Source organism: Budorcas taxicolor, chromosome 18 (assembly GCF_023091745.1).
Source record: "Budorcas taxicolor isolate Tak-1 chromosome 18, Takin1.1, whole genome shotgun sequence".
Taxonomy (NCBI): domain Eukaryota; kingdom Metazoa; phylum Chordata; class Mammalia; order Artiodactyla; family Bovidae; genus Budorcas; species Budorcas taxicolor.
Window position 1 is genome coordinate 16358826 of NC_068927.1, and position 22113 is coordinate 16380938.

At 53.2% G+C, this 22113-nt stretch overlaps 2 protein-coding genes across 3 annotated transcripts in view; one reads left to right on the forward strand and one right to left on the reverse strand.

Annotated features, from left to right (window-relative positions):
• Window positions 1-195: 195 nt before the first annotated feature.
• ZNF276 (zinc finger protein 276) lies at window positions 196-17186 on the forward strand. 2 transcript variants are annotated; one of them, XM_052655243.1, is made up of 11 exons: window positions 196-215; window positions 4877-5180; window positions 5437-5483; window positions 5581-6027; window positions 6886-6964; window positions 8128-8211; window positions 12451-12561; window positions 12630-12705; window positions 12848-12965; window positions 14393-14492; window positions 14561-17186. In XM_052655243.1, exons 2-11 carry the CDS (start codon window positions 4897-4899, stop codon window positions 14799-14801), a joined length of 1587 nt encoding a protein of 528 aa, XP_052511203.1. In that variant the 5' UTR covers window positions 196-215; window positions 4877-4896; the 3' UTR covers window positions 14802-17186. The 2 variants fall into 2 exon arrangements, with proteins under 2 accessions (XP_052511203.1, XP_052511202.1); XM_052655242.1 differs by lacking the exon at window positions 196-215 and adding an exon at window positions 739-955.
• FANCA (FA complementation group A) overlaps window positions 13952-22113 on the reverse strand; it is a 37959-nt gene continuing 29797 nt past the window's right edge. Inside the window, exons 31-43 of the mRNA XM_052655241.1 lie at window positions 21471-21555; window positions 20428-20591; window positions 19883-19988; window positions 19147-19203; window positions 18923-19027; window positions 18194-18306; window positions 17466-17604; window positions 16662-16724; window positions 16267-16369; window positions 15830-15905; window positions 15539-15692; window positions 15340-15432; window positions 13952-15186 (exon numbers count right to left, since the gene is read on the reverse strand). Of these exons, the coding sequence (XP_052511201.1) occupies window positions 15079-15186; window positions 15340-15432; window positions 15539-15692; window positions 15830-15905; window positions 16267-16369; window positions 16662-16724; window positions 17466-17604; window positions 18194-18306; window positions 18923-19027; window positions 19147-19203; window positions 19883-19988; window positions 20428-20591; window positions 21471-21555 (1366 nt within the window). The 3' untranslated portion in view covers window positions 13952-15078. The remainder of the gene's footprint in view (window positions 15187-15339; window positions 15433-15538; window positions 15693-15829; window positions 15906-16266; window positions 16370-16661; window positions 16725-17465; window positions 17605-18193; window positions 18307-18922; window positions 19028-19146; window positions 19204-19882; window positions 19989-20427; window positions 20592-21470; window positions 21556-22113) is intronic.

Sequence of the window (22113 nt, forward strand, 5' to 3'; positions counted from 1 at the left end):
GGGCGGCCGGCTCGGGGCCCGGAACGCAACGTGTGCAGGACCAGGTGCCGCCCGAGCCCAGGACCATCGGAAAAGGCGGTACCAGCAAGGGCCCACTTCCGGCAGCCCCTCCCCGCCGGCGCGCTGCGCGCTGCGCCCTTTGCTCCTGGGGCCGAAGGGGTAGAGGTGGGGGTGACGGAGCTCTCAAATAACCTCCTTACGCTGTAGCCAAAAGCGTGTAAGTGCAACTACTGCTCCCCGCACTCCACGTCGGTGACAGGCCAAGCGTAGACCGCGTCCCTTGCCCTCAGGCCGTGCTGCTCTGCCCTCACTGCGCCCCTCCCCGCCTCACTGCGCCCCTCCCCTCCTCACTCCGCCCCTCCCTTCCTCACTCTGCTTCTCCCTTTACGCTCTCCTCGCCCTCCCCTCCGCTGGTCAGCCCGCCCCATCCAGGTCTCTTCACCCTCCTTCTCCCTCCCTCGCCCCGCCCCTCCCTCATCGCCTCGCCCCCCTTCCAGTAAGTCCAGCGAAGCCGAGCGGCGGAGTGGAACGGAAACGAACGAGCACAGTCCGCCTAGCGGACGAGAGGCTCCGGACGTGCTACTAGCTAGCCGAGCGGGGCCGACTGGGACCGAGCCGGGCCGGGCGGAGCCGAGTGGGGCGGAGCCGGGCCGGACGGAGCCGGGTGGGGCCGAGTTGGGCCGAGCCGGGTCGGACGGGGCGGAGCGCTGGGGCCGAGCTTAAGCCGTCTCCAAGGCTATGAAGCGGGACCGGCTCGGGCGCTTCCTGTCGCCCGCGGCGTCCCGGCAGCGCGGGAGCTCGGGCCGCGGCTGTTGTGGCGGAGGCCGGGCCCGGGGCCGCCCCGCCCACAGCGGGCCCGACGTGGCCGAGGCGGCTGCTGTGGTGGCGGCGCGGCTGGGCTGGGGCCCGGCGCGGCCCTGCGGGGACACGGGCCAGGACGGCGCAGACGAGGCAGGTGGGTCCGGCCGTCCGGTCGCGAGGGGCGGCGGGTGGGGCCCCTGTGACCGTAGAGTGCCCCCGGTGGCCACCGGGACCCCGCGGGACCCCCCGGCCCAGGGTGGGTCAGAAAGCGGACTAGGCCTCCCCGCTGGGAGAGGTGAGGCGGCCTCCCCGGGACGCCGCGGCTGCGCGGGGTGCTCTTTTGCAACACAGCTGACCCATCAGCTCCCCTCAGAGCTCGCGAAGTAGTTTAATGCTCGAGTCTTGCTGTCTGTCGGCAGGCCTGGTTTCAGTCGTGGTTTTGCCCTGTGCTTTTCGGATAATGGCTGAATCTCTCAGGGCCTCAGCTTCCTTTTTGCTAAACAGAACTAAGGATTAAGCATAGGAGTGCCTGGGACGGACTGTATGGGGGTTAATATGCACTTGGTCTTAGTGTCATGCTTTTGCCCCCTCAGAAAAGACTTCAAGCTGCTCTCCTATAATCCCGGGGCAGAGAGGCAGGGGCATCGTCTACTCCTGCAGTCAGGAGTAGAGACCCCCCGGGAAAGCAGTATGTGGACGCGACTCCTTCGCTTCTGGTCTCAGGGGAGTGGTGTGAAGAGGAATGAAGTGTCCAGCTCAGTTTATGACGGTTCCATAGCTGTGGAGGCATTTATATACTCAAACTTTTCTTTTTTTTTTTTTTTGAGAAAAAAATTTGATGTATAGTTGGCACATAACGTGATGTTGGTTTCAGGTATACTAACATCCATCACCACTCGAAGTTAGCAGTCTTTTTCTCTTGTGATAAGAACTTTTAGGATCAACTTTTAAGAGCTCTTAGCAATTTTCAGATATACAGAAAAGTATTATATTGTAGTAACTATAGTAGTTACCATACGGTAGACAACGTCACCAGGACGTGGTTTATAACTGGAAGTTTGCACCTTTTGATCACTGCACACCGCATTTCACTCAGGACCTCACTCCCCTTCTTTCAACCAACAATATCTTTTCTGTAATTATTACTTCATGATTTTCGCTTTTTGAAGATTCCACATGTTAGTAACATCATGTGGTATTTATCCTACTCCATCTGACTGATTTCACTTAGAATAATGCTGATAATGTGCATCTTTGTCATTGGAAATGGCAGAATTTTCTTGTTTTTTAATAGCTGAGTAAATAGTCCATTGAGTATACCACTTTGTTTATACATTCATATATTGATAGACACTTTGGTTGTTTCCATACCTTGGGTATCATAATGCTGCAGTGTATACAGGGGTGCATGCATGTATCTTTTCTTTTCTTTTTTTTTTTTTGACATGATTATCATGTTTATTTTACCTTTGAAACTCAAGTTTTCATTGTAAACTGAGACATAATTACAGAAAAGTGGCCCCCTTTCCCCACAAAGTACACAAAGATTACATGGCAAGCACCCTTCTAGAGATGTTGGTAGAACATCAACCAACTATGCCCCTTCCAAGGCTGCATGTACCTTTTCAAGTTAGTTTTCATTTCCTTAGGATAAATACCGAGCAGTGGCATTGCTGGACAGTATAGTAGTTTTATTTTTAATTTTTTGAGGAACCTCTGTACTGTTTTCCATAGTGGCTGCACCAAGTTACATTCGCACTAACAGTGTACAAGGGTTCCCTTTTCTGCACATCCTCACCAACGCTTGTAATTACTTGTCTCTTTGATGATGGCCATTCTGATAGGTGGGAGGTAAATGTCTTGTGGGACTTTTTTTTTTCCCTCATTGTGGTTTTGATTTGCATTTCCCTCGTGAAGTAATGTTGACCACCTTTTCATACACCTGTTGGTTATCTGCACGCCTTCTTTAGAAAGAGGTCTCTTCAGAGCCTTTGCTCATTTAAAAAATCAGATTATTTTTGTTATTGAGTTGTATGAGCTCTTTACATAGTTTGGTTATTAACCCCCTATGTGATATATAACTAGTGAATATTTTTTCCTATTCAGTAGGTTGCCTTTTCATTTTGTTGATGATTTTCTTTTCTGTGCAGAAACTTTTTAGTTTAACATAGTCCCATTTATTTATTTTTGCCTTTGTTGCATTTGCTTTTGGTGTCAATCCAAAAAATCATCTCTAAGACAGATGTCAGGGAGCTAACCATTATGTTTTGTTAGATGAAAGGAGTTTTATGGTCTTTCAAGTCTTTAATCCATTTTGAGTTGAGTATGGTATAAGATGGTCTAGTTTCATTCTTTTGCATATGGCTGTCCAGTTTTCTCAACACCATTTGTTGAAGAGACTGTTCTTTCCCCCATTGTATCTTGGCTTATTTGTTGTAGATTAATTGGCTATATATATATATATATGAATTTATTTCCGTATTGTCAATTTTTTTTTAACTAAAAATATTTATTTAGTTGTGTTGGGTCTTAGTTGTGGCATGCAGGATCTTTGATCTTTGTTGCAGTATGTGGGATCTTTAGTTGTGGCAAGTTCCCTGACCAGGGATTGAATCTTGGCCCCTTATAATGGGAATGTGGAGTCTTAGCCGCTGGACCATCAGTGAAGTCCCTTTATGTGCCTCTGTTTATGCCAGTACTGTACTGAGTTAATTATTGTAGCTTTGTAGTATAGTTTGAAATCAGGAAGCATGATGCCTTCAACTTAGTGGTTCTTTCACAGAATTGCCTTGGCTGTTCAGGGTCTTTATTGGTTTCATATACATTTTAAGATTGTTCTATTTTTGTGAAAAATACCAATGAGATTTTGATAGGGGTTGTTTTGAATTTGTAGATGACTTTGGGGAGTGTAGACATTTTAACAGTGTCTTGTTAATTAATGTCAATTGTCTTATTATTTGATGTCAATTAATTATTCCAACCCATGGTCATGGACTACTTATTTGTGGTTTCAGTTTTTTTTGTCAGTGTCTTACAGGTGTCAGTGTACAGGTTTTTCATCTCTTTGGTTATATTTATTCATAGGTTTTTTTTTTTGCTACTACTGTAAATCTGATTATTTTCTTAATTTCTAATAGTTTGTTATTAGTATGTGGAAATCAGCTTATGTTTGTATATTGATTTTGTATTCTATAACTGAATTTGCTTATTCTAACAGTTTTTCTCATGGAGTCTTACAGAATTTTCTATATGTAATATTAATACACAAACAGATGGTGTTGCTTCTGTCTGTATGATTTGAGTGGTTTTTATTTTTCTTGCCTAATTGCTTTGGTCAGAATGTACAGTACTGTGTTGAATAAAAATGGTGAGAGTGGGAATCCTTGTTTTGTTCCTGATCTTAGAAGAAAGCTTTTAGCTCTTTACCATTGAGTATGATGTTAGCTTGGGGCTTGTCATGTATGGCTCTTATTATGTGGTGGTATTTTCTATCTGTATACAGTTTATTGAGGTTTTTATCATGAATGGATATTGAATTTTGTCCATTACTTTTTCTCCATTTATTTAGAGGAGTATGATTTTTATTTTGTTAATGTGTGTCACATGAATTGATTTGGGAAGGCTGAGCCATGCTTGCCTCCCTGGAATACTTTCTGGCTGATCATTGTGCAGGATCTTTTAAATTAAGTGTTGAGTTCAGTTTGCTGTTATTTTGTTGAAGGCTTGTACATCTATGTTTATTAAAAATAAATATTATTTTATTTTATTGTTGTGTCCTTGTCTGGTTTTAGTATTAGAGCAATACTGGCTTTGTTTTGGAGGCATTTAGAGTTCTTTGAAAGGATTTTCCACTCAGAAGACCCTCCACTGGCCATTCTCCCAAAAGACTATATGTTCATTTGGAACCCTGGATCCAGAGCCCTGCCTCTGGCCCAGACCTGGACTTGTATTTAAGGGGCATGTCTGGGGAGGTCCCACTCCAGGAGCTGGGGCGGGGGCTGGTGGAGTGTGGATCTCACCTCACCTGGGAGCTATGTTCTGCATGCCTGACTTCCTGTTTCCTGTGCTTGCCCAGGAACAGCCCGGGCCCTGGCCATGGGGCACTGTCGCCTTTGTCATGGAAAGTTCTCCTCCCGGAGTCTCCGCAGCATCTCCGGCAGGGCACCTGGGGAGAGCTCAGAAAGGCCACCCCCTGGGGACCGTGTTTTCATCCGGGATTTCCAGCGCCTCCTGGGCGTGGCTGTCCACCAGGACCCAGCTCTGTCCCAGTTTGTCTGCAAGAACTGCCATGCCCAGTTCTACCAGTGCCACGGCCTCCTCACATCTTTCCTGCAGCGAGTCAATGTTCCCCCGACAGGCCGCCGGAAGCCTTGTGCAAAGTAGGTGCCCCTTCCCTCCTTTGCTGGGGGTGTACAGGAGACCCTGTGAACAGGGCTGCATGGGCACAGGGCAGCCCGGGTGCTGGTGAGGCAGACACTCATGAGCACCAGTGGCTGGGTGTGTGGGGAGACTGACTGGAGAGCACAGGGTGGGGAGGGCCTGGTGGGTGGCCTCGGAGGAAAAGGCTCAGCCGGCACACACAGTGGCCACTGGGCCCCATGCTTGCTCTTGGTGAGCAGCCCTGCTCCTTTGCAGGGTCGGTGTCCAGCCACGGATGGGGCCGGAGGAGGGAGCGTGTGTGGGTGAGTGCGCCCCCAGGGTGGGGTGCAGGGTGGGCGGGAAGTGGGGGGACTCAGATGCTGACTGGCCATGGGCTGGCGTCTCTCTGCCTCTCCTCAGTGGACCTGATTGCTTCGAGCCCCCAGGGCCTGCGTGGCTTGGTGGGGTGGGTGCACAGACACGCGGCCAGCTGTGGGGCCCTACCTAGCCTCCAGAGGACGCTGTCCTCCGAGTACTGTGGTGTCATCCGGGCCATGTGGGGCTGCGACCAGGGCCATGACTACACCATGGACGCCGACTCCAGCTGTGGGGCCCTCTTGCTGGACAGCGCTTTGGGTGTCAAGTGGACGTGGGACAAGGATTCAGCCCCGCGACTCCCCCAGCATCGGGGGTTCAACCCCACCGGGGCTGCCCCTCAGAGCTCCCAAGGCAGAGCAGCTGCGGCGGGGGCTGAAACCGAGACGCTCCCCAGCCTCGACACAAGCCGGCTTCCCTCAGATGGTGACCCAGTGGGGCCGGGGCCGGGCCCCCCGTCTCAGCCAAGCCTCCCCCGAGGTGGGGCCCCAGGTAGGTGGCTCTTCTGGGCTATTTGACCAGTATTCCTGGTCCTGAGCCAGGTAGGGCCCTTGGCAGGAAGTGGCTGTTGTGGTGGTGCAGTGGTATGCGCAGAGGGGCCAGCGTAGTGGCCAGGGCAGCCCTGGTACCGCCTCATGTGCGTCTGACAGCAGAGAGGGGCTGAAGACCCCGTTTGAGTGCCTTCCTTTAAGGCATGCTCACCTGCCATCCAGGCTTCCTCCAAGCCTGCTTGGGGCCAGGGCACGGAGGGAGGAAGAGCCCGGACCTTTGTGGGGCACGAAGGCAGCTGGGGTCAGGGGTTGTCCCGAGCCAATACAGGTCACTCCTTGGGCCTGTCAGTGCCCTGTGGGGCCTGATCCCGTGGCCCTGTGTGTTGGGTGCAGTTGTTCACCAACGTGGTATTAGGAGGGCTGGGCCGGCTTCCTACCCACGTCTCTCAGCTTCCATGTGGGTGCCAGGCTGCTCCTGCGAGTGATGTTTGCCACTGGATGGTTCAGAGTGAGGCAGTGCTCATGCTGGAGGGCTTCACTGTTCTTAGAACTGCTTGGAGTTTTGAGCCATGTGCCTGCAGTACTTGGATACCAATGATCTTTTTCGATGTTCTGAAACATCCGAGAGCGACTGGATCTGAACCTCTGAGGCAGGGCTGAATTTGCTGCTGTTGCTACTGCTGGCAGGACATGGGGGTGGTGTGGTGGGCTTGGCTATGCAGGCCTTGTTGAGGGGGCCAGGAGGTGAGTGGATTTGGAGGCATGGGAACCCTAGGCGCCCCGTCATGCCTGTGGGGAGCACTACCGTGCAGTTCCCCTGGGGTGACAGGTGACTGGAGTTTTGTTCTTTGTTTCCCAGGGCAATTGGGTGAGAAGCAGGTTCCATCTCCAACCTCGGATGATCGGGTAAAAGACGAGTTCAGTGACCTTTCTGAGGGGTGAGAGAAGAGTGGGTTTACATAGCCTAACATTCCTCCTTGGCAATCCAACGCCACCATCCCAAGGGCTGCGGCCTGGCTCTCACTGGCCTCCCACTTTCTCTGTTGGGAGGAGGGGAGTGGTAGGGGATGCTTAACAGGCTTCTGTTTTTGATTGGGGGCACTTCAGACCTGATAGAGCTGCACGGGGGCCCAGCCAGGTGTGGACATCACTCTGTTCAGATGGTCCTCTGGCTGCTGGCTCATCTCGGCCTCCAAGGCTGAGTTTTATGCCAACCCTAGATTTTACTAGAACAGAAGCCAGCCTCTGGCTGTTTATCATGGTGTTTGTGTTGTGGAGTGGAGGACAGACCTTCTAGAGGCAGGCAGGATACCTGTCTGCTCCTGGGGACACCCCCTTCCCGGTCTCCAAGACCAAATCTCTCAGGGTGGAGGCTGCACACCAGCTGACCTTTCCACCCTGCCTTGTACACTGTGGCTAGACCACAGATGCACTTTGTCCAAACAAGTAGAACAACAGCGTGATTTTTGGTGCCAGTGACAGATGACCCAGGTGTTGGAGGAGAACCAGTGGGTGCCAGAAATCCCCCCCCCACCCTGGGTCAGGAGGCTGTGGCTATCCTGCAGCCACCAGCCATCCTTGGGCCTTTCTCCGTGGGGAGGGTGGCAGCCTGTAGGGGCAGCTGAGGCATGCCAGCCAGGCTGTGTGCGGACTAGCACAGCTTACGTCATGACTCACGTTTTGGGGTAGAGATTATAGACGTGCAGATCTTTTTCAGGTCTTTGTTACCCTTTGAAATCACTGACAGCTGGCCTGTCATTTGGGCAGGTGTTTATAGTTACGGGAGTGAGGTGACATTCTAAAAGCCTGCTTCCTGCGAAGCCACCTCTTGTGAGGGTCTTCACCTCTGCCTGGGGCCCCGTAGGCTGACTCTTTCTGAGTTTGGGGTCCTGTTGTGATGAGAGGCATGGCTTACCGAGGATCCTCAGCCTGTGACCCTGGTTTGCCCTTTGTGTTAGGAGATGGTACTAGAGGATTGGGGATTTTAGGCCTTCTGAGAAGTCAAGCATGTAGTGTGGGGATCCACATGGTATTAGACAGGAAGTTTCACTGCTTCCATCACCTGCTCCAGAGCATTGCTGAAGGTTCTCTTCTTTCCTAGAGATTTCCTGAGTGAAGATGAAAATGACAAGAAGCAGAACACCCAGTCCTCGGATGAGTCCTTTGAGCCGTACCCAGGAAAGAAGTAAGGGGATGGTGGTGCCATGAGCTCCCCGGGGTTTGGGGGTGTCCAGTGGGTGACCTGGAGACCTGCACCTGCCCTGGGGGCAGCGGGGACCGGACGGTGGCTTCCCCGTCTGCCTTGGTCAGCACACACTCTGCTTCTCGAATGGCCTGACCTCACCAGCCCAACAAAGGGTGGCTTCTGGGTGACCCAGGAGGACTTTCCCAGTTCAGCGCAGGGACCTGGCCTAGCGCAGCCCTGTGAATGTGCTCCATCCACCCACCCGTGTCTGCTCTGGTGGCCTCTGGTCCCCCTGCTCGCCTTCTGCCCTTTGTGCCCAGGGCCTTGGCGACATGGCCACCTGGCCCTGCCATTGCTCTCGGGTCTACCTCTGGCCCTGATCCCTTGTTGAGGCAGCGCACCTCCCACAGGGTTTTGTGTTCTTGCTCTGTGGGTCCTGGCAGAGGAGGCTGGTTATCGCTGTGTCACCCTGGGCCCAGGAACACCCAAACACCTCCAGTTAGTAGATGCCCAGCTTGGGCCTTTGGCGTAGAATGAAACCACACCATCAGCCAGGAAAGTGCAAAACGAAATGGAGAAGCAGGCACAACTTCCTTTTTCCTTTGTGGGTGGAGACAAGAGAGGCGGTGGCTCGGGAGTTCTCACTTGGGATGTGGGACTGGGTCACGGCCCTTGAGCGGGCCTGAGTGGACAGACGCTGCTGGCCAGAGGGGGCGTCAGGAGGGCCAAGATGGAGGCGCCAGGTCTGCTGCAGCAGGAGCCCTTGCTCCACCCTGATCTCCATGGGCCCCTCTTATGTCCTGCTGCCAGGAGTCCCAGGGCCACTGGCATGGGGTTAGGAGAGGGAGAGGCCCTGCCCTGCCCTGCTCCAGGTGGAGATGGCACACAGGCAGCCCCCTTCCCTGGGTTTCCGGGAGGGCACACAGACACTGCAGTAGGACGGGACACACCGGGTATGTGTTCAGAAAGAAAGAAAGTGGAGTCGCTCGGTTGTGTCCGACTCTTTGCGACCCCATGGACTGCAGCCTGCCAGGCTCCTCCATCCGTGGGATTTTCCAGGCGAGAGTACTGGGGTGGGTTGCCATTTCCTTCTCCAGGGCATCTTCCCAACCCAGGGATTGAATCCAGGTCTCCCACATTGTAGGCAGACGCTTTACCGTCTGAACCACCAGGGAAGCTGCAAAGTGTTCAGAGGCTGTGGTCAGATGGAACATTTTAGTGGAAGTTGTACCTGTAGGAGGCTGGAGCTCTGGGCTCCTTCCTGATGGCCTCTTGGTGCCTCCAGCACCACAACACGAACGCCTGCTGACGTCCTAGAATAGGGCCTGGGTCCATGTGACCTTGCAGCAGACGTGCCTGCCGAGGTCCTCAGCCACGCAGACAGAAGGGGACACCAGCTGCCAGGGCTCCCACAGGAGCCTGAGCGGCCATGGGAAAGAAAAGCACCAGCAGCCCCAAGTTGGGCCTGCGAGCGCCATCTTCCCACGCCTGCAGGGACCCCAGCCCCTTGTCCTTCAGGGACGCACTGGGAGACCTGGAGGCTGCTCCTGCTCTCAAGGAGCGTGTGATGTGGTGCGAGCACTGGGCACGGCTCAGCTCTCACTAGGTGCCTGAGCTGCACAGCAGCAGAGGGTGGAGGCCGGGACCGTGGCCGGGTGGCAGAGAATAATCATAGGCGAAGAAGGGGAGGAGCAGCCTGTGCAGTTGTTGAAAAGGTTCTTGTTAATATACTGTTTGAAGAGGAAAACAACTGTTCATGTTTCTATTTGTGGTAAATTAATACACAACAAAGGTTACTGTTTTACCATTTTCTAAGCATACAGTTCACTCCTGTTTCAGAACTTTTACAATGTTGTGCAATTGTCAGCACTGTTTCCAGACTCACCATCCCAAATGCATCCTCATGAAGCAGTGACTCCCCTGTCTGCCCCTCAGGCCCTGCCCCCTCCTAGTGTAGGTATCCATTCTGGGGACTCTGTGTCGCTTTCCTACTGGCTTCTTTCACTCAGAATAGGGTTTTTGAGATTCATCCATGTTGTGACCTGTCAGTTTGATTCCTTTCTATAAGATCCTATTAAAGGGACTTCCCTGGTGGTCTGATGGCTAGGACGCCACATTTCCACTGCTGGGGCCATGGGTTTGATTCCTGGTCGGATTGCCATGCAGCACGGCCATGGTACGGAGGGACCACATTTTGGCTGCTGTCAATAGTGCTAGAAAGGGTGGTGTAACAGTTATCTGTTTGAGACGTGTTTTTGATTCTTTAGGTCCTACGGTACTTTTAACTTTCTGAGGAACTGCCATAGTTTTCTACAGCAGCTGCACATTCTACATTTCCTGCTGCCGATGTACAGGGGTTGATTTCTACACATCCTTACCAGACCTTGTTATTTTAGGTCCTGCTAGTGGATGTTAAGTAGTATCTCATTGTCATTTTGTTTTGCATTTCCCTAGTGATAGTGATGTTGAGTAGCTTTTCATGTTTGTATCATCTTTGGGGAAATGTCCGTCCAAGTTCTTTGCCTGTATTTTAACTAAGTTGTTTGGTTTTTTTGCCACTGAACTGCAGAATATATTTTCCCCTTTTTTCACTGTCTTGAAGTCCAGTGTTCCTATTTTTACTTTTTTAGTTTACTGTGCTTTTGGTGTCATATTCAGGAGAAACCATTACCAAGTCTAAGGTCATGGAAGATTTACCCATAAGAGTTTCACAGTTTTCACTTAGATTTAGGTCTTGGATCCATTTGAGTTATTTCTGTGTATGGTGTGAGGTGTAGATTGAGCCCCACTCTTTTGCATGTGGATATGTGATTGTCCCAGCACCTTCTGTTGAACAGACTGTCCTTTGCCTAGTGAGTGGTCTTGGCACCTTTGTCAAGTCAGTTGATTGTACTTGCAGGGGTTTATTTCTGGTCTCTCAGTTCCTCGGTATGTATGTCTGTCTTTATGCCAGTACCATGCTGCTTTGATTACTGTAGCTTTGTAGTAAATTTTGGAATCAGAAAGTGTGAATCCTTCAGCTTTGTTGTCTTTCAAACTTGTGTGGCTATTCAGTGTCCTTTGAAGTTCCATGTGAAACTTAGGATTTTTTTTCTACTTTGTGAAAAAACAGAATTTTCATAGGGATTGAATGTATAGACTGCTTTGGGGGATTATTGCCATCTTCACACTTTTAAGTTTTCCAGTTCATGAACATGTGTTTCTACTTGCTCAGGTCTTAATTTTCACAGTGTTTTCATAGTTTTATGTACCAGTCTTTAATTTTTTAAGTTTACTTCTAAGTATCTTATTTCTTTTGATGCTATTAAAAATGAATAGTTAATTACCTTTTTTTGACTATTCATTTTAAGTGTGTAGGAACAGGACTGGGTTCTAATGTGTTGATTTTTCCACCCTGCAACTTTGCTCAATTTTTCTGTGTAGGTTCTTTAAGGTTTTCTACATATAACATCATGGCATCGTGAATAGAGGTAATTTTCTTTCCTGTTAATTTAGATGCCTTTTCTTTTTCTTTGCCTAATGGCTCTGGCTAGGACTTTCAGTACTGTGTCAAGAACTGGTGAAAGTGGGCATCTCTGTCTTGCTCCTGATACTAGAGGAAAAGCTTTCAGTTGTGACCATCGAGGATTGTATCAGCGGTGGCTTGTCTTTATGGCCCTAGAAGTTGCCTTCTGTTCCTGACAGATTTCCTTACATTCCTGGATCTAAGAAGAGGTGTGCATGTCTTTTTAAAACTTTGAAGGATACCAAGGGGGAAGCTGCTCTGTCTGGCCTGGTCCTCAGGGCCCTGTGAGACTGGCTGAGGTGCACAACCCCATGCTTGGAGGACAAGGTCCCCACTGCCTAGGGTCTGCGGTGGGGGGACAGCAGCAGGTGTAGAGCTCCCCCTGGTTGCTGAGGGTCTCCTGGCAGGTTCTAGGAGAGTAGATCTGGATCTTCTTTCTAGCTTTCCCCACTGCAGTATTTTCCCTGGTATCTCCAAAGTTGTGTTTTTGGTGTTGATGACAGGGAGTAACACTTGGCCCTGAAGGCCCACTCCTGGCAGAGCAGGGACTCCACCTCCCCACAGTCTTTCTAGTTCTGGTGGGCAAGTGTCAGTGTGAAAGCCAGGTGGTCAGTATGGGGACTGGAGGTTAGCTCTGGAGATCTGAGGAAACCACCTCAGTGTTTAAAGAAAAATGAACACCGTGTATGCAGAAGATCAGAAACATTACTGACCAGTGTTGTCTTTTCCTCCAGGGTGTCTGGTAGGAAGAGTGAAAGCAAGGAAGCCAAGAAGTCAGAAGAACCAAAAATCCGAAAGAAACCTGGGCCTAAGCCGGGCTGGAAGGGCAAGCCACGGTGTGAGAGGTGAGGGGCTGGAGCGGGGGTTGCGCAGCCTGTGGGGGCCGTGGCTCCACGTGTGCTCTGCATTGCAGGGAGGAACTGCCCACCATCTACAAGTGTCCGCACCAGGGCTGCACGGCTGTGTACCGCGGGGCCGACGGCATGAAGGTGAGGGGCCTCCCAGGAGAGTGCACCCCCAGCTCTGCTGACAGGGCCTGGTTGGGTCTGTGCCTCCGCTGGGAGGAGGCACGCACGCTGGTCCAGGGTGTTGGCCAGGCTGGGGTACTCACGCCCCTGGTCCCTCCCACAGAAGCATGTCAAGGAGCACCACGAGGAGGTCCGGGAGAGGCCCTGCCCACACCCCGGCTGCAATAAGGTGTTCATGATCGACCGCTACCTGCAGCGCCACGTCAAGCTCATCCACACAGGTGTGTCCCCTCCCCTGCAGATGGGGCTCCAGGGAACTGACACAGAAGAAACCCTGGTGCTGTCCTGTGAGTTTATTGTGGTCTGTTTTAACATCATCATGTGTGTTAGTTCGGAGAAGGCAATGGCACCCCACTCCAGTACTCTTGCCTGGAAAATCCCATGGACGAAGGAGCCTGGTAGGCTGCAGTCCATGGGGTCGCTAAGAGTTGGGCATGACTGAGCGACTTCACTTTCACTTTTTGCTTTAATGCATTGGAGAAGGAAATGGCAACCCACTCCAGTGTTCTTGCCTGGAGAATCCCAGGGACAGCAGAGCCTGATGGGCTGCCGTCTGTGGGGTCGCACAGAGTCAGACACGACTGAAGCGACTTACAGCAGCAGCAGCAGCAGCAGTGTGTTAGCTGCTCAGTTGTGTCTGACTCTTTGCAACCCCATGGACTATCGCCCACCAGGCTCCTTTGTCCGTGGGATTCTCCAGGCAAGAGTACTGGAATGGGTTGCCATTTCCTTCTCCATTTACATCATTACTGGAAGAAAATGATATGTGCTTTTCAGATTATAAAACTGACCCAAATTCATGGTAGCAGCTGGTGGGAAAAGCACAGGGAAGGTGGCGCCCCAGTGCTCACCGCCATCAGTGTGTGAGGTTACTACCCCTTCTCTCTGAACACGCGTCCATGACCTTGGACTCGTGTGTGCCTATGTTCGTCATTGCTGGTTCTGCCCAGAAGGCAGCTCTCCCGACCCTCCACCCCCATGTCCAGATAGTCCATCCTAAACGATATTTTTCCTCTGTTGACCTTTGCACAAATGATTGACTTCTTCACTCCGATTTGCCCACTTAATGGCTGGCTCACAGTCCCTCAGTTTCACAGCATTTCATGCTTTGAGTGTTCTTGTCTGTTACTCCTGACAGTGATTCCCTGGTGTCGGGTCAAGCCATTGTAACTCAGTCAGACCACAGTCGTCATGATCATGAGCAGTTTTTATTTTCAGCACAGAACAGTCTAGACCTCACAGTCAGGACGATTGCTCCTAGTCATGGAGGAGCCTGCCTGTGCGGCTGTGTCACATGGTAGATGCGCAGTGATATAGGAGAGAAGCATGTGGTGTTGCTCCAGGTGCATGGCTGGGGGTGTGACATTCAAGTTTTGTTGAAAGGCTCTTTTAAGATGACTGCCACAGTGGGTACCCCTGTGGTGGGCCCAGCATGGGGACAGTCCCTAGAGTAGCAGTAGCTGTAATCAGTCATCTGTGAAACTGCACCGATTGGGCTCCCTCTAAGAATTGGTGCTCCAGAAAATAGGAGGTTTAGGGAAACATGCTGCAGCCAAGTGGGTCAGAGCTGTGTCACCTGTGAGTCAGGTGCTTGAGCACCAAGGGGACAGTTGTCAGGGCCTGTGGTCACTCCCTGTCTGGTCCCCAGAGGTGCGGAACTACATCTGCGATGAATGTGGACAGACCTTCAAGCAGCGGAAGCACCTCCTGGTCCACCAGATGCGCCATTCGGGAGCCAAGCCTCTGCAGTAAGTGGGGGGTGGTGGCCCTCCCGCTGGCAGCACCCTGGCCCTGGCTCACTGGCCCCATCCCATAGGTGTGAGGTCTGCGGGTTCCAGTGCCGGCAGCGGGCATCCCTGAAGTACCACATGACCAAGCACAAGGCTGAGACAGAGCTGGACTTTGCCTGTGACCAATGTGGCCGGCGGTTTGAGAAGGCACACAACCTCAACGTGCACATGTCCATGGTACACCCGCTGACGCAGACCCCAGACCAGGCCCCGGAGGCCCCGCCCAGGCCGGCAGCAGGGCAGGTGGTGAAGGCTGAGCCCACCTGAGGGCCTGGCTGCCCTGAGCTCGGGTGGTGACTGGTTCAGGCCTGTGCGCAGAGTGGTGCCCTGATGCGCCCCCACTCTGCGTACTGGGCGGCGATGGTTCAGTCTGTGGCTCGCAGGATCTTGTGGCCTCTGCTCTGGGACCAGCAGTTTCTTCTCCTATAACCAGAGTGACTTGGGCCAGATGCAGATTTTAGAGAACTGATTCCTCTTACCCACTAAAGCAATTGAGATTTGTAACCCACTCCGAGGAGCTGGGCAGTGCCCTGTGCAGGTCGGGTCAGAAGAGTTGGGGCTCGTGGGAGAGATCGGGGTCCAGCACAGCCTGCCGCCTGCTCAGGAGGGCGGCACTCACTTCCGGGTCACAATCTCCACTCATAGCCAGCAGCTGCAACAAAACCCACATGCTGGGCACATTCTGCCCCCGTCCCTCCTGGGCCTGGATGCTGGATGCCGGCTTTCCCCAAGGCGTCCAGCATCCTCATGTCACACAGTGACACGGACCTAAACAGAGCCACCTTGGTGAGCACCTGGGCATTACCTCTGCCACATGCAAGAAGCTCCTTTCTGGGCACCGAGGTATCAACTGCAGCAGAAACAGACGGGCATTTGTTACCAGGCTTATGGGGTCACCCTAGAAAGAAGATGGGCAGTGCCAAGGTCAGGGTGCCTAGAGCCGTGAACTGTGCCAGGAGCGTCACCCCAGCCTGTCTGGAGATGGGGCCTGGCCCTGCACCTGCCTGAGTTGGGAGCTCCCCACCATGGGCCACAGTCCAGACTGCACCGGTCTCCCCAGCCACAAAGAGGCCAACAAGCTTCAGGTACATGTTGAGAGCAACGTGCAGGAAGGCATCTTCTTTGAGGAGGGCATCTTCGTCAAAGTAGGGAAGGAGGCTGAAGGCAGACACAGGTGTCAAGTGACCTGACCTCACACGTCTGACTGGGGCTGGTGGCAGGCAGCAGGGGCACAGGCTCTCCGTCTTGAAGGACCCCTGCTGTTCCTCCCCTGACCTCCAGGCCCTGAGGGTTACCTGTAGAAGGCGACCGGCAGCAGCCTGACCTGGTGGTCGGGGGCCAGGCCAAGGAGGGTGCGCCCCAGGGGGACATCTGTAAAACCAAGGGGCTTGTCAGCAGTGCAGGGCCCTCCCATAGTGTCAGGGTCGGTCTCCACAAGTTGTGTGCCTGCTGACCTAGGGGTGGCAACCTCATGCCACAGACTAGGGGGTGGGGGCTGGGTCCCTGAAATCGTCAGGGCTCCACTAAATTATTAAATGAGTCTGTATACTTAACCAAGCACATAAAGTTGCAAAAATGAGTTTTTAAAGTGAGCCCCAAGGAGGGCTCCTGTGTAACCATTTGAAAGTTGCTTCTGAAGAGAAGGACTAAGGAGTCGGCTGCAGTCTGACCTGCTCCCGCCAGAGGGCTAGGAGCCAGCACAGACATGGTTGGCAGCCTCCGGATCTCTTACCCGCCTCCGTCAGCTGAAAGACCAGCAGCCAGGAGATCCTCCTCCTCTGCAGACACCCCAAGATCTCCGCACAGATGTCCAGAGCCCTCAGGGAGCCAATGGCCTGTGACCCACAGAAGAACAGAACTCAAAGGTGACAGTGGGCAAGGAGGGGCTGTTTACCTGGGGCACTGCGCAGACCCTCAGGGTGCAGGGTCTGAAGGGAGACCCCACAGGGCAGGCCCATGGCCTGGGGTTTTCTCTCCTGAGAAAGCTTTTGCCCCAAAGGTACCACACCTCCCCTGCTCAAGAGACCTAACTTAGGAGGTCTGCGGAGAAATGGGGATCCATGGTTTCAAGTGCCCTGGGGGCAGGGGCTCGCCACCCTGTCCAGTGTGGGAGAGGGTCTGACATACCTGTGGAGTCAGATATGAAGAGAGCAGGCCCATCAAGGAAAAGAAAAACAGGGAAACGAACAGCTACAAATAAAAACACATCCACTCACAACGTAAGACTACCTGTATTCTGTTCCCTGAGAGTATAAGTAAAAAAAATTCCTCACTGATTGAGTGTTTATAGGCCTAGGCTAGAAATCTTTGGGGGGATCTTTGCAGGAATAAAATTTGTAGTCGCTCTTACAGAATTTAATGGGTTATAAACAATTACTGCTTGGGGACCCATCTCTGTGGGCCTGTAAGGGGACAGTGGTCTGGAAGATACGGAGCCACTAAAAGCCTTCCAACAAAAACAGCCTGAAAAGTCTAAGAACAGATGCTCCCTGGGACTCTGTTACTTGAAATTATAATCACTCAAACCCCACAGCTCAGCAGTTGTCAGGCAGGTGTGTACAACCTAAGCTGCTGGGGAGCTCTGGGTTTTAGAGAACTAGGGGTTCAGCTGGGTGTACCATGGCGGCTCCCAGTGGGGACACCAGCCTGCCCTCTGAGCAGCCCTCCATCCAGCCCTGGTCTCAGCGAGCAGCTGAATGGGGTACAGGTACCTTGATGAGTGCCAGTCGGCCCTAACTGCCCCCACCCGGGGATTATGGGGAGAATAAACAGGTCAAATAAAAGCAGTTGAGTTGTAAGTCTTATCAAACCTGTACACCCAGGAAGGTTTGCTTCCAAATAGGACCCCCAAACACGTGTGTCCTTGAAAAGCACTGTGTTAGATGAACCCTGAGAGAATGTGAGCTTGCAGGAAGAGGGTGTCATCCTTGCCTCCTCTCCTTGGCCATCCAGCTTCCCCAGCTCCTGCCTGAAGCTCTCCTTCCTGGCCCGTTGAATTGCAAAGTGCAGGGCAGCCGCGCAGAGCCAGGACGGGCCAGGTGCGGGGGGTGGTATGATGGGGGAGGACATCCTGTGCAGAGAAGAGGAGTGTATCACCACAGGAACCCCTGCCCCCAACCTGGCTCTGCACAGACTGGCCCTATGCCCTGGACACAGGAAGCGGTGCAGCTTGCAGGGGGTCTCAGCTTTGTCAGGAGGGTGTGGAACACAGGGTTGCCTGGAGCCCTTCCCCTGACCCCTAGACCCCAGAATCTGCGCTGGCCTCCCACACAACCCCTGCCCCAATTGCACTGTGATGTTCAAGGTCCTTCAGCAGGTTAAAACGGCCAAAAGCGAAAAACAGAATACAGTGCAATGATTTAAGAAACTTTCCTGCTCTCTATACGATTAGAGTCAGTGGGCAGACTGGCTTTCCTTGTTTTCTGAGGTTTCCAGCATCCCTAACTCGGGGGGGTGCCTGAGGGATGGAAATGGTCACAGAGGAAAATGTAAGGAGGCTGGAGAGGGCCAGCGATCCTCTCTGTGACCTCTAGGAGGGCACCCGCTGGGAAGTAAAAGGAGACGGGCAGGTGAACCCTGCACCTTGCAGAGCCTGTCCAGAGGCCTCTCCAGCTCCCGAGATGCTGGGCAGGTCAACGAGAGCATGTGCCCATACTCACCTCTCAGTGAAGAGGTGGGCCTCCTGCAGCTTCTGCAGCTCTGCAGGCAGCGGGCTCTGGGACCACCTCCTCCACCGGCAGTGCAGCTCGGGCTCCAGGCTTGACCACCACAGCTCATGGGAGAGAATGGGCACCAACAGTCATTCACCACCAGCAGGACGCTTTGCAGACCTCAGTGACCCCGACTATCTGGGCAGGACACGTCCACCTGCTGGCTGACACCCAACCCCCTGAGCCTGGCTCTGCTCATCTAGTGCTTCCTAACTACAAGGACAGTGTCTCATCTACGGCCCAACACAACTCATCCTCAGAGGACACACGGTTGCCCAGGGAGCTCGGCGGCGGATGTGCTGCTCTGAAAGAATGGGGCTGTGTCCTCCCTCCTGACAAAAGGGGAAGGGGTGAGAAAGCCCACAGGGGAGCCCCAACTGAGGAACTTCGGAAGGCCATGCAGAGGCCGGGCTGCAGGGGCCGAGCCGGCAGCTCCAGCCCAGAGCACACATTGTGAATGACTTCTGCTGCTGGCTTTGGCGCGGAGGGACTCCTACGACCCAGTCCTCCCTCTCCAGTTCTCTCCCTACTGCTCCCAGGGCATCTGCTCCTGACTTAACACCCACTGCGCCTGGGATCACAAAGCCAGGAAGCCCTAGACGTGCAACCCCCAGCCACACTGACCCTCACAGCACCCCACCAGGCCCGGGAGCTCCCCCGAGAAGATGGCAGGCCTACCAGAGCAGAGGTGAGCAGCAGGGGGCACTGGGTCTGGCAGGCGGTCAGGGCCAAGTCGGCTGTCAGGGATGGGTCTCTGCTTCGTGCACAGGTGTTCAGGAGCCCCTGGGGAGGAGATGCCCACCACTGGGTTTGCACATGGACCCTGGGAGCCACTGCATATGCAAGGGCCAGGCCAGAGGTCTGAGTAGTGACACGGGAGGGGTGGAGGGAACTGGAATTACCCTGAAGAAGTGGGCGGTGATGTCGTGGGTGAGAGCACCATCATGGGAGAAGTTTCTCTGCAAGATAGTAGAGGCCAGTGAGGAAGGAGGGCGGTGGACAGAGGTGGGCAGCTGTGTGCTGTCCCTCCTCCCCCGCACCTGGCTGCTTTCACAGGCCGTTCTCAGAGCTTGAGGGGGAACAGCCTCCAGAACGAACTTGAACAGAAAATCTCACCTCATTTCTGCTGCTCCCCAGTTACCCTATAAGCTCCACACACATGACCAGAACCTCAGATCAACCTCCAGCCACATGGTGCATTTTTACAAGGCCTCCTGTGGTGGGCACAGCACCTCCCTGTCCCTGACTGTGCACAAGTAAGGGAGGGCACCCTTTGGAGCCTGAAGAGCCAGGTGTAGGCTCTGTCTGGCTTTTGTGCCCAGAGGTGAAGCAGGCAGGTCGGTCAGCACTTCTGGGGCCCAAACCGCTAAACTGGGGAAGGTTCTATGAAGGAGTCATGTTCCGGAGAAGGCACTGGCCCCAGTCTCTGGCCTTGCCGCCTGTGTCCAACAGAGTGAAGGACTCCCTGTGTCTCCAAGTGCCACGGCCTAGCCTCAGTGACCCCCTGCAGGTGGGACCCATACCAAGGCCGCTGGCTCCATGTGACCACAGATGCACTCCTGAACTTTCCCCAGAACCAGCCCGCGGTGCCCACATGGCCCCCAGCCCCGCACCTGACCTTGCTCACTCCACACCTACCAACTCTGAGTTGACCAAGTGGAAGAAATCAGCGCAGCTGGGGGCGGTCGGCTGCTCCGCACAGGGGCTGCTGACTAGCATGGAGGGGGGCAGGCCGAGGAGGGTGCTGGGAGGACAGAGGTGTGGACAGTGACCCCCGAGAGCAATGCTTGGGGCGGCAGCCACCCTCCCAGCTTGCTGGGAACTGGCCCGAGTCTGCGGCCCATCCATCCTGGGAGGGCCTGGGCTCCTGTGCTGCTGGGCCCATAGACACCATTGTGCTTCCCCAAAGCAGCCATGAAGCTTCATGATGACCCAGGGTGGGAGCAGTGTGTGAACCAACCAGCTCACTAGCCTGGGAAGGATGTCAATTCACAGCTCAGTTGTGATGAAGCTGCTGTGAGGACCCCTGAGCCCACATTCGATGTGAGGCCTTTGAACTGAAGGGATCCTGGGCCCAGACCCTGCTCTCCAGGGGACTCCCGGGGAGAGGCCACCCCAGAGACCCACAACTAGAGGGAAGAGAAGCCGAAGTCGGGAGAGACCCTGGGACGCAACCGTGTTACCGTTTGCAGGTGAGCAGCTCCTGCTGTCTCTGGAGGCGGCTGGCCACATCCCACCCATGAGTCAGGGCCTGGAGGCGTCTGCGGAAAACTCCGAAGAGAAAGTGTCCGTGGGGAGCAGCGTGGCCGAGGGGCGCAGGGCCCTGCTGCAGGTCAGCAGCCATCTCCTGGAGATGGCACCAGATGAAGAGCACCCGTCTCCTCATCGCCCTGTCACATGCGACCTCTAAACCCATGACTCCTGCTGCGGCCACCCTCCCAGGAACTCTTTTCCACTTCCCATTACGATGGATGCAGAGGACATGCGTCCCTTTTGTGTGGAGTGTTAGGATCTCCCTTTCATCCTCCACATTTTCTAAATTCAGGCACTTTTAAAGAGAGATAGCGGGAATTCCAGATCCCATAAGACAGAGCTGCATGGCCACATCCACAGTTACAGACCCCCAGCGCACAGCTGTCGAGAAGGAAGGACAGGCCTGGTCTGCCCTCTGACCCCAGAGCCCACTCTCAGGAGGTCTGGGCAGCAGCATGCTGACAGAAAGGCACTTCTCACTCCAGGATGAGAACCTGCAGGGCCTCTGCACCCTTCTCAGTGTTCCTGCCTCAGTGACAAGTGACCTGGGAAACAGAAGGGGCTCCAGCCTCTGGTCTTTGCAAACTCTCAATACTCAGCCAAGTGGAGGGTTATTTATATCAATTCTCAAGAGTCTGACCTCCTAGCGCAGCACCCAGAGTTAAAGAGCAGAGAATGGGAGTAGCAACCAAGTTACTACTGAAGTCCACATTTTTACTTCCTGTTTTCAAATCTTAAATGTCCTAAAGCCTGGGCTTCCTGCATTTCACCTTTCATTTTTGTGTTCCTTTGACGTTTATGGTGACATGAGTTCACAGAGCACGTGGCCTCTGGTCTGAGTGACCGTGTCTGTAACTCAGGCTTTCATTCTGCTTAGAACAGACATCTGGACTCACTGGATACTCAATAAATATCTTGATAGCACATGGCTTCGATGCAGTGGACACACTGAGTTTTGCATTTTCTAACTAACCTGCAATCTGGAAAAAATGTCCCGATTTCCTTTGCAGCCACCAAGAACCAAATCAGAATTCTCTGAGTGATGATAACTCCTCGAACTGAAATAAAAACACAGTGAAAGCCTCTTTAGTGTCTCCTATCTATGCTGGGCTACCTCTTCTACCTCCAGCATGGCCTGTGGTCACAGGGCCAGGGAGTACCCAGGCACCACAGGGCACGCATGGTACCCCAGCAACAGCACAAAGCCAGCAACCAGCTCTGGCAGCATATCAAAATGATTACACAGCCAACTGGGATTTATCCTAAGAATGCAAGGTTGGCTCAATATGCAAAAATCAATCAATGCAATTAACATGAGTCGAATAGAAAACCAAAACCCACACAGATAAAACATTAAGTTCAACACCATCTCATGACTAAAAAAACAAACTAACTAGGAGTAAAAGGGACCTTCCTCAACCTGGCAAAGGGTATTTATGAAGAACCCACAGTTCACATTGTACTCAATGATGACAGACTGAAAACTGTCCTCCCAAGACCAGGACCAGGACGAAGTGTCTGCTCCTACTGCCTCCAGTGAGCATTGCACTGTGAAGTTCTAGACAGGACAACTCAGCAAATAAATCAGCACATAAAAGTCATTCGGATTGGAAAGG

Coding starts and splice junctions, on each gene's coding strand:
- ZNF276 (XM_052655242.1), top strand. CDS start 739: ATGAAGCGGGACCGGCTCGGGCGCTTCCTGTCGCCCGCGGCGTCCCGG. Junction 5,181..5,436: donor CGCCGGAAGCCTTGTGCAAA/GTAGGTGCCCCT, acceptor GCTCCTTTGCAG/GGTCGGTGTCCAGCCACGGA. Junction 6,965..8,127: donor TTCAGTGACCTTTCTGAGGG/GTGAGAGAAGAG, acceptor CTTCTTTCCTAG/AGATTTCCTGAGTGAAGATG.